Raw genomic sequence first — 11,667 nt, 5'->3', positions numbered from 1 at the left:
AATTATAAATTACTGTGCAGAAAGCTCTAGCAACTAGTTGTAAATGGCACTTTGCTTAATAGTTACAAAAACTTTCAGATATGTGTAAATAATTGGCTTAATCAATAAAATTGAAAATTAGAAACTTTTAAAATTCTGACGATAAAATTCTCAACGGTTTATTTTAAAAATAAAGATTTCACGTGCCATTAAATAAATATGTAATGTAACTAATAAATATGCCGAACAAACATAAAATAATCAAATTGGTTTTTAGCGAAAATATAAATTCCTTTGGGAAGTATATATATTCTGAATAAACCTCACACAATATTAATAAAGCATCAAAATAATCATTTCAGTTGTTTGAAGCTTGCTCATCGCTTATTTTCGTATGTTTGTGCTAAACGCTAAATTTCTTAAAGGCTCTCTCTCTCTATAAATTTTCTAAATTTCTGAAAAAAAATTGAAAATTTATTTCACACATAATTCGTTAAATGTATGTAATGTGTAAATATGTATGTATGTGAATAAATTTAAATTATCCATTTCATATAGTTAGTTATTTACATAAGCTCTTTAAATTTGTGAATGCAATTAAGTAAAGAGATGAACATTTTTAATACACAAGTAAAGAGATGAAATTTTTTGTACATTTTCGTACAAAACCTTGAATTTAGTAGAAAAAAATTACACGTTGTTAAAATCTCATTGTTAAAAAAATGTTTAGTGTATAAATATATGTTCAGTGCATTTCTGTTATGCATCTCCAACATACCCGCATAAGCCATTCTTAAAATCTGAGCTCTTTTCACAATCAATATGACTCGAATCAGTTGCATCAATTATTGTATGTTAAATCGAATACAATTTTTAGACACATTTTTCGGAAGAAGGATCAACTGATTTAATTGGTTTAAAAACCATTCAAGCCCATTGATGCATTTAAATCCGGTTTATCGGTTATTTTGTTGTTATTTGCTCATTTCTAAATTGCTGAATTGTTTACTTCAATATGAGAAAAATTGCATACTGTATTAATAATAGTCAAATTATATACACGAGAGTAAACTTCAAATTTTGCTCAAGACTTATTTGCATCAGTTTTTTACCTTTCAAATTTTAGAAATAGACAAAAAAAATTGTAATATATTGAATAATCGATTTGAACTTATAGTTCAGAACTTTCAATTGAAAGTTTTTCAATTGAAATCAAAATTGAAATATTTTCAAAATAGAAATTTTAAATTATTAAAATCGATCAACAAAAATGCATACATTCGGGATCTTCAGGAATACTATTTAAAATAACCATAGTTTTGCAAAAATAATAATTAAAATAATACGAAATTTTATAACTTAGATTATTTTATTATCTTCTATATATATAAAAATATGTCGGGTTTTCCTTCCTGACGAAATAACTCCAAAACGCACGAACCGATTTCGACAATTTTGTTGGAAAGGTCTCGGGCTCCGCAAGGTTTATAGCTAAGAAAATTAGTGGTGCATGGCATCGTGCCCTAATGCAAATTGCTGGAACTTCACACACCGTAATTAAAAATTCGAGTAATGATATTAGTGAGAATTATCAGAATTATGCTTGGTTAAGGAGGTATTCTACTGTAGAAGCATGAATTTCGCCCGGTTTTTGAAGCGAAACAAATAATATTTTTACTATCGATTTTTTTATCATTTGTTTATTGATATTTTATTATTACATAAAAAAATATTAAAAAAAAAAATCAAAATTCCCAAAGTTATGAGCAGTCAAAGTGGGGGCTCAAAAAAAAGAGGGTGTCCTGGCGTGTATGATTCCAACCCTGCTGGTAATCCGAAACATAAAAAATAGATGGATTCTTAATTATTATAGATGCCGCTATCGTAGGACCCTTGGATAAGTTAAACAAAAATTTTTGTTTGAATGGCGGCAGTTTGAAAAAAAATATTTTTTTTTTCATGTTTTTTTTTTAACAATTCCAAATTTTTTAAAAATACTAAATGAAAAGTTATAGTTTTGGCCAAGGTCTATGCGATAAAGCGATATATAGAGAAGATCCTCTCCAAATTTGAAGTAAATCGGTTCATTAAAACTCGAGATATCCTTACCGCCAACTCGAAAAAAGTAGTTCCGAGAAAAAAGCGTTCAAAGTTTTGAGACTCGTTCGGACCCGAACCGAGATCACGTCACTAAAACGGATATAACTCAGGAAATAATAGTAATTTTGAAAAATCCTTTGAATGACATATTTTTGAATAACTAAACTTTGAAAATATGAAAAAAAAATTTTCGATTTTTTCAAAATTCTACAGTAGAATATCCCCTTAAGTCAACGAGCATTTCTTGCCGCCAAGAAATATGGTGTAAACGCACTGAATTTCACCGTTCTATCAAAAATTGCTGGCGATTTGGTGACATACCAATGATTGTGACTGGTCTTTCCGGTCAAACGATTGCAATTTCCAGTTCGCCGTGCGTTCGCAATAACAAGTCGCAAGGCCAATCGCTTAGTGTTTGCGGGATAAATTTCAAATAATTATTTAGAAAATCATTGTTTTTTATATGGGCAGTTATACGTTGCCTGTTCACGAGTTGGAAAACCATCCGCTTTGTTTGTGTTGACGTCAGACCAAAAAACAAAAAATGTGGTTTACCAAAGAGCACTTCAATGAAACGGATAATTTGCGGATTCACTTTCTTTTACTTAGAGAAGTTCAACTAAAAAACACTTCATTTTTGCAATCGAAATAAATTCATTACTGTTGTATAATAAAATCAAATTTTTCCTTTTCAAATATAAAACAAACAAAAAATTTCTTCATCTTTCTCACGAAACCATCTGGTGGCGAAACGGAGTTCGTCGGGTTTGCTAGTTATTTATAAATAATGGTATAATCGAGCAACAAAGAAACTAGCTGTAAGTGGAATTCTGTCTTAAGGCAATTAAGGCATCGTGCCTTAAGGCAAATTCCCGTACCAAAAATTATTATTTTTTTAAAAACGATTGACATTTTTAAAAAAATTTACTTCGAAAAAATAAGATTTTTGAAAAACTATAAATTGGACAAAAAATTACTTTTTTTTGAAAAAAAATTTTTTTTTTTTTTTAAATTTAATTTTTTTTTTTTTTTTTGAAAAAAATAATGTTTTCTTTATTTTGGCATATTTTGGAAGATCTGAACTTTTTTTCAAAGCGGCGTACTGCTTTAATTGCATAGAGACAAAATGTCAAAGCGCGTAAGCGCCGCGTCGCCGTCTAACGAATAAACATTGGTACGGAACCCATAGGAATGCAAACAAAATTTATACTTATTGTTAAAATCTCTATAAAATATCTGATAATTTGATGTGCATATGTCTAATGATCATTTTTGACCGCCAAATGGCATTTTTTTTTACTTTTTTCGTTAGATCTCAGAAACCGCTAGACCTGCCCTCATGAAAATTTGATCAATTCTTCATCTTGTCAATACAAGTCAAATGATTTTTGAATTATTAAAATCGGACGCTCCGTTCTCTTAAAAACTGAGTTACCATTTTCGGCACTTTTTGCCCCGTATCTTTGGAACGGCTCGACCTGCCTTCGCCAAAAACTAATCAGCACGTCTCCTTATCAATACGAATCGAATGCTTTTTGAATTATTCAAATCGGTTGATCCGTGTTCCCGAAATCGTCGACGAAAATTTGTGTCCGCACATACATACACACACGTACATACATACACACACACACATACATCCATTTTTTCTAAGGTATGCCAAAATGTTCAGAAACCTCTGAAACGTAAAAACATATAAAAATTTTCATTTTCGATTTTTTTGCGATTACTATAACTTGCCCTACGGGAAGTTAAAAAAAGATTATTAATTTAAAATACTATCCCATTCGCATAACTAGACAAGTAAACTTTTTTTTTTACAAAATACCGCCAGTCTGAATATTTTTTTTTTACTTTTTTATATTCTCGAAATTTTTAAAAACAGTATAAATCGGAAAGAAACAAGTAAATCAAGCTCAAACAAAATATTTTAGGTTTTAAAAAATCCGCCAAAGTTTATAGACGCTTTAAATGAGTTTCAGTTCAAAGTTTATGAATGCGATCTAGCTTTAACCGATTTCCACGTTTTTTTTTTTACTTACTCCATTTGGTTCTTCAATATAACTATTGAATATTAATATATTCAACAGTTTTACTCCAATGAAAATGAACAAAACATTTTACCTTAATTTTTCAAAGCAAAATATTCAGTTGTTTCGTACCTAGACAATATTAGAATACGATGTATTCATATGATGATTTCGTAACTGTCATACATTCGATATCCATCACGCTGGCACGCTCTTTCCTCAAAATGATGAAAAAAATAGTATGTATATTATTATCATTTGTATATACTTGATAGCGCTGATATACTTGATGACTTTAAATTCAGTCTCTGCATGAGGAGAACTAACTAGACTACTTATACTGGCCTGTTTCAAGATTTTACTGTCATTTGTGCTCACAATGGCAACTGAATAATCATTGATTCTAAAAATACTTTTAGGTGACTTTACTACATTCAACTCCTCTGGTACCACTTTAAAAGTTACTTTTGCAAGCTTTATAAAGTTTTGTATCTTTTGGCAATTGCATTCTTATGACCAATTGTAACACGCATTATAAAAAATAATTTAGCGGCATAGAGCTTCCGGCGGTTGTAGATCTTGATTTTTGAATCTTATGATATTTGCTCCAACCTGTTTTAATACATTCCTATCGGAACCGGTTAAATAGCCGTTTTTGAACTTTCGATTAGTATTTTTCATATCAAAAGAAATTGAATCGTCTTCAAACTTCATGCCTTTTCCTCATATGTAAGTATAATACATTTTTCAATATTTTTTTTGTTTTTTCCAATTTTTATTTTTAGAAAAAAATGTGTACACTGTTCAACCTACTGCAAACGGTCATTTGACCGGTAGTTCTGAAGACGATCTTAGGACGGCATTTTTGTAGTAAATGTTATGAATATAATCGGACTTATAAGTCTGAAAATGTAAATGCAAAGGCATTTTGAAGGTTGAAACTGAAAATTTATATGCATTTTTTTCAATTCTGTATGCAAATACTAAAATTCTTTTGCCTCACACAAATAAAGCAAATATTTGGTATTGTGGTCATAAGACTTTTTTTTGTCAAGTGCAACAAAATATGTCTTCTTAACATATTTTAAAACTTAGTTCTAAAATAAATTTTCATTTTATTTTATTCAACATTTTAATTTAATATTTAATTGACCTGAGTTTTATCAAAAACGATCATTTTTGTAAAGAAATTAAAAAAAGTAAATACAACAACGTCTTACATTACTTTCAGTATTTGATGTCAATTTTCAATTTCGAGTTCTATATGTACCTGTGGTAATTTTCAAAATGCTAAGATAATTGCTGGAACAATTTTTGCTGATTATTTTTCTTGCTGTATTGAATAAATGTGGTATGTAATTTCTACATAGATGAAATAACCAAGAACTACTATAAACTTTCTTAGATCTTCAATTTGCCTGAAATAAAATTGTAATTTCTTAAACTGGAAAAGAATATTCACAAAATCATAAATGTAATAATTTAAATATACTAACCTGTTGCCAAATGCACAATTATTGTAATTGCTTGATGGATTTATTAATTTTTAAATTTTATGTGCAATTTTTTATGAGATTTTGATAAAATATGAGCAAATGAAAGACTGTATTAATAAGAACTTATTTGTTTTACATAATTATACAATCTTTCATATACATTTTTATTAGATTTATATGCGCTAGATTCATATACCTAAATCTTCATCAATTAAAAATTGTTTCACACTACGACAATATTTTTCTGGCAACTCTTTATATAACTCTGTACGGTCCAACCATTTAGAAGATTTAACTTTATCATCAGCTAGAGATCCTTTCAAATATATTGCATTAAAAAAGAACACCTACAAAATATAAATATTATACTATTTTTAAACATAATCTTTTTATAATATCAGATGAAATAAATAATTGTAAACACTTTCAGCACTAAATATAATTAAAACTCATTGTCAAATAGACTAGACAAGAAAATGTTTTTCAGTGATCTAAATCAGGTTATTCTATATTTATTCATAATAATCATACTATTACTTTATATTTGACTATATATTTTTACCTTAACTCCAATAGCATCTTTCTGAGCATCCTGAGGATACTTATATTTATAAAAACCACATGGTGCATTACCTAAAATTCTATATTTAATATTACTACCACAGGCTTCTTTCAAAACTCTTTCCGCTGTCTAAAAACAAGTTAGTTCAAAATTATTAAATTTTCATATTATGCAACATATTCAGCAATTGTATTGATCTTACTTGCTTCATCGTTTCTCCCTCTGTTCTAATGCCTTGAGGCATCAAAAAATAATCTTTGGCTCCAAGTTTTTGCTTAACTAACAAAACTAAAGAAGAGGCTAATTTGCGATCAGTAGAAGTCAAATCATTTTTTTTATCGGCTTCTGCAAATTAATATTTATATGAAAACATGTAGTTCATTTTAACTTTTAACTAGTTTTAACTAGTTTAAAAATAAGTCATTCCTTCCAACAACACTACTGAAACTGGTAGAAAAGAATTTATCTAAAACTTAAGTACATTTTAAAACTTTTCAGAGTAGTTTCTCAACAAACATCAATTTACTTATTGTTAGTTTACAGAGTAAAAATAAAATTGTACAAATTATTATATACACAATTTTATCTAAACAAAATTCTTAGTGTTCTAATTAGAAGTAGCTTCCAAATCAAACCTGATAGAATTTAAATTTTAATTTGTTCCTGATTCTAATTAAATTAAACAAATTTTGAATGGCCCAAAGTATGCATCAAATTGGTTAATACATAAAGACATCGACATGAAGATTTTGTACTTTTAAATCCTACCATTTTATTTGTTAAACAGATGTAAAAATTACTACATAATAAAAAAAAGTTATAAGCTCTGTTCAGATCTTTCGTGTAGCTTGTATAAAACATAGCAATTAAGAAAATAATTTTACATCATCCATAATAAAACAATTAATTAAGAAATTAATTTTTCATATACACATTTTTAAAAACAAAATATACACAAATACTTACGTTCAAAAACTTACGATTATTACTACTAATAAATTTAACATTTAATTAATAAGCAAACCAATTAATAATTTAGAAATAACTAACCTGATACTCTTGGTGCTAATTTAAATTTACTGAGTTCTTCAACACAGGCATCTTTAAAATCTTGAGCTGTCTGCGATGATACTGCATCTAAATCAATATCGCTAGTATCACCCTTTTTCAACAATTCTGCTTGTTTCCTTAATAAATAAAGTAATATAAATAATAGATTTATGTTTCATGACAATGATAACTATTAATAGGACTCCACTCTTGAAAAAACTATATCTTATCTATTGAGTATCATAAGATAAAGATCTTTGAAATTCTTTTCCTTATTATATTATTATAAAATAACATACACCATCTCTTTCCCAAATTAACTATGGTCTTTCTGCACAAAGGTAAATTGTATATTACTAAATCTTTGTTGTTTCATTCTTAAAACATTGACTTTTGCAATTATCTAAAGTTTTGTTCATAACTTTCTCAATATATAGGAACAATACTTAATTAATAATTAAGATAAGATGGTATATATTGATAAAATGATTCACTGGCCTTATTTAAAAATTTGGTAATTCTAATAAAGTTCCAACGATTTTATAATATGAAGAAAGCTATAAAAATAATCCTGTCAGATGTCGAGCGTCATTGTCACAGTCTTGCCGGAGTAATCAGTACTAACGAGTTTCGCCCTTTCAAAAGTTTATTTTGAGGGTGCTTTTCATATGCTTTTTGGAGCCTTATTTACTGTTATTTGAAATTATTTCAATAAAATTCAACAAACTCATGCCTGTGCTAGTGATTTTGATCAATTTTATTGCAATAATAATTATTGCATATAAGGTTTTTTAATGGAATTTTTATAATATATTCATTTTTATGCACTTACGAACAAAATGACAAACAATGAACAACATGACATAGTTTCATAAACACTACATTGTAGTTCATTCAAGACCAAGAAAAAAAAATAGAAACCTGTCAAAGGCAACAGGTTACTTCCACTCCAACTACTTCTATAAACAGATCAAAAGATGCAGAGGTAAACAGAAGAGACTTGCATTTATTGCAAAGACCTCTTTTCCATTATGAACCCAACCAAGGTTGGAACTCGAAGAGGACTAAACGATTAATATATTTAAAACTAGCTGATCCGGCAAATGTTGTTTTGCTAAGTAAGGTATTTTCTAGATGAATAACTAATAATGAAAATAATATCTAGAGAATCAAAAAATCAATACTCTAAGTGTGTAATAATGAGGTGTTATAAGAACAATAAACCCCATTAGTTTGTCTATATTTTGTCAATACAATCAAACTGGAAGTTTTATACACTTTCTATAGAAAACATGGCATGATCCAATCCAAGTCTTTTTTGGTCTTTCGACTTATATAATCATTACAAATTCCATTCAATTGAATATTGATTATGTTTTAAGTTTTTCGGATTCTTTTTGAATTCTGGATATTGTGTATAATTATAATAATACTACTGAGCTTAGTCAAACATTTCAAATTTCTGCAAAGAAAGATAGAGAATGTATTTCTTCTTTGACCAGCTTTTTGAAAAATTTCAAGTAACATTCCATGAATTAAAGTAAACTTAATAAAAAGTATATATGTAGAGCAGGGCGGGGCACCAAGGTCTAATTTGACTTTGACATAAATTTCATAAATTATATTATGAACACCAAACCAATTATATCCCAACAAATAACACATTTCAAACAAACAATTATCTGACTACATTCAGTAAAACTGCCAGCTTCATTATTGTAGAAATGTGCTTCTTTTGCTGTATTTCAATCTAGATCATTTTACCCTATAGGCGAGGTAACTTGGAACGGCCAGGTGGCAAATTAGTTTAATGTCTTATTTTAATTTTAAAGGTATTTTACAAAATAATTACATTTTTAACTAATGCCAAAAAACTACCAACAGAAGAAAAGACTTTTAATATGGATTTTCAGATGCCAAAAACATTTGACATTTAAATTACGCTTCAACAAAAATGTTCAAATTTAAATAAATAATACCTCACCTTTTCCACAACCTACTGATTAGCACGAATTTTTCAAGACTAAGACTGGCCAAATCCATACAGCCATTTTAACGTTTTACCATCCCTAACATTTAGTCGAGCTCCACTATTATATATAAGAAGATTAGTATCTCAGCATATCCTTTACTTATGTCATTTTGTCCATATGATGTGAACAAAATGGTTTCATGCAATTAGATGATTTTTTTTAATAAATTCGTTATTATAGTTCCTACTCAATAAAAAAGAACATGCTACTGGTAGTCGAATCTAAGACAACAAAATCATTGATACTGATTATAATACCATTGAATAAATATATATCGATTGAACAAAACACCATGTCATTTTGTCCGTACTTTGCCTGTAACTATGTTGAAACATAGTTGAAACATAATATGTATATTAACAGTTATAAAAACAAGTTCATGTTATGCTTATATTCAAAGGATATATATATATATATATATATATATATTATTATTTAATGTGCGTACTTGTCATTTTCACGCCTGATTTCGAAATCTGATTTAAGACTGTTCTCAAATTCAACAGTAGAGAGATATTCTTGAAACTTGTTCTCTAAAGGGCCAAGCTCTCTTGTTACTATTGGAAGCCTTTCTAAGCAAATCGCACTTGCTAAATCCCAACGCAGTTTATTTTCAACTTGTGTACTAAATTCTAGAAAAGTCATGTATAAATTTATGAACCTTACTACTCAAATTATAACCTATAAGTTGCACAATACCTGTAATGAAAAGCTTGGTGCTTGTTTTAAAAATAAAAGGAGATAGTTTCAACATTATGTTACACTTAACTTCAAAAGTCAGATACAAGTTTTATTGAATATCTAGCATTATTTGAATGTATAAGCATATATTAATACTGTATTTTCTCTTGAATTATATATTTCAGAATTCAGACTTTTATTGGAACTGTCAATTTTAATTTAATACTTCACTCTATCGGCGATTTACGATACTAAGTCCAGACTGTTTGATTTAAAAGTGTGAATTTGAAATCAAAAACTTTAAATTTAACTGGTGGAGAAATGCAAATTGCTAGTACTTCCCGGACCCCAAATATACATTCAAGAAATAATATTAATAACTAATAAAAATTATTCAACAATTAATAACAATTGTTTCAAATATTTAAAATAGATTATTAAATACTGTAATAAATATTTATTATATATGCATATGCTTATTAAATGAAGTTTCTAAAATATGATTTTTTTAGAAATATTGAAATATTTTTAAATATTTGAACATTTTTGAAAAATAAGGATATTTTTTATTATTTGAAATTTTGGAAATTTCTGAAAATATCGATTTTGATTTTAGAAAGTGTATGGAAATAATTATGTATATAAAAATATAAATTCCATTTGTATACAAAATGTATACAATTTATTGATTATAAAATTTCATGATATAAAAATGACAATTGTCACTTAACAAATGACTTAACAAATGACTTAAGTCATTTTATTTTTTGTTTCTGTCTCAATTGCCAGCTTGATCCCCATAAATGTATATGTATATAAAAGTCGAATGATTCGTATGAGTCGCGTATGAAGTCTAATTATTGAGTTAAGTCGTATAAATGAAGTCTGAAAAAATCCATTTTGATTTTGATATTTTTGAAAATTTCGAAACATTCTAAAATTGTTGGGAAAAAATCGATTTTAAAAAATGTATATACATATATATATTTAAAAGACGAATGATTCGTATGAGTGGCGCATGTATGAGTGGCGTATGAGCGCATTAATGTCGTATAAATGAAGTCTGAAAAAAAATCGATTTTGACTTTTATATTTTTGAAAATTTCGAAACATGATTTTTTGAAAAAAAAAAAACGATTTTAAAAAAATGTATATATACTTGAAAGTCGAATAATTCGTATGAGTCGTATTAAGTCAAGTCGTTAGAAATGAAGTCGGATGATTCGGGTTGTGTGTTGTATTAGCTTTTGGTCGTATAAATCGAACGATTCGCATGAAAATCTACGAATACGGTTTATTTTAATTTGGATCAGAAGTCAGATGGCACAGATAAATTATAGTTTTTTTTAAATCTATTATATTAATAATTTTATATTTTAATATATCAAAATAAAAATATATATATTTATTAAAATATATTTTTATACATATATCAGACAGACAAATTGGCTGGTATAAAAAATCAGGGTAGTTATTTTTTTTATACGAGTTGATTCGAATCAAGTAAAATCTGATCTAGTTGTTAAGAACTTGATTCAAATAATTTGAATCACTTTATTCGACTTGGAACATATCACTATTAACTACTTTTATATAAAAAACAATGAATAACCATATATTTTGAGAAAAATATATATATTAAAAAATTTAGGCACTAAAAATAACTTCTAAATCATCTATAAGAAATTTTTCAAAATTTAGCATAGTAATCAAAATTAAGCATTTCAAAAAATGCA

The 11,667-nt window shown here is 27.5% G+C and overlaps 1 protein-coding gene across 1 annotated transcript; it reads right to left on the bottom strand.

Annotated features, from left to right (window-relative positions):
- Window positions 1–5,433: 5,433 nt before the first annotated feature.
- Window positions 5,434–10,115, bottom strand: LOC113366590 (39S ribosomal protein L46, mitochondrial-like). Its single transcript, XM_026608222.1, has 7 exons — window positions 9,950–10,115; window positions 9,699–9,882; window positions 7,218–7,354; window positions 6,370–6,512; window positions 6,168–6,296; window positions 5,802–5,952; window positions 5,434–5,527 (listed from the first exon to the last, which is right to left on the bottom strand). The coding sequence occupies exons 1-7, from the start codon at window positions 10,002–10,004 to the stop codon at window positions 5,511–5,513; spliced, it is 816 nt and encodes a 271-aa protein (XP_026464007.1). The 5' UTR covers window positions 10,005–10,115; the 3' UTR covers window positions 5,434–5,510.
- Window positions 10,116–11,667: the final 1,552 nt, after the last annotated feature.

Source organism: Ctenocephalides felis, unplaced genomic scaffold (genome assembly GCF_003426905.1).
Source record: "Ctenocephalides felis isolate EL2017-DRISC unplaced genomic scaffold, ASM342690v1 CF-g0.4_SCAFFOLD_01170, whole genome shotgun sequence".
Taxonomy (NCBI): Eukaryota; Metazoa; Arthropoda; class Insecta; order Siphonaptera; family Pulicidae; genus Ctenocephalides; species Ctenocephalides felis.
Note: the sequence above shows the minus strand (reverse complement) of the source record. Positions and strands in the feature narration are given on the sequence as shown.

What these genes read in the sequence shown, in the direction of transcription:
- LOC113366590 (XM_026608222.1), bottom strand. Translation starts at nt 10,004, where the DNA reads ATGTTGAAACTATCTCCTTTTATTTTTAAAACAAGCACCAAGCTTTTC. An exon ending in CACCAAGCTTTTCATTACAG is followed by an intron (nt 9,883 to 9,949) that starts GTATTGTGCAAC and finishes TGACTTTTCTAG; the next exon opens with AATTTAGTACACAAGTTGAA. An exon ending in ATTAGCACCAAGAGTATCAG is followed by an intron (nt 6,513 to 7,217) that starts GTTAGTTATTTC and finishes ATTAATTTGCAG; the next exon opens with AAGCCGATAAAAAAAATGAT.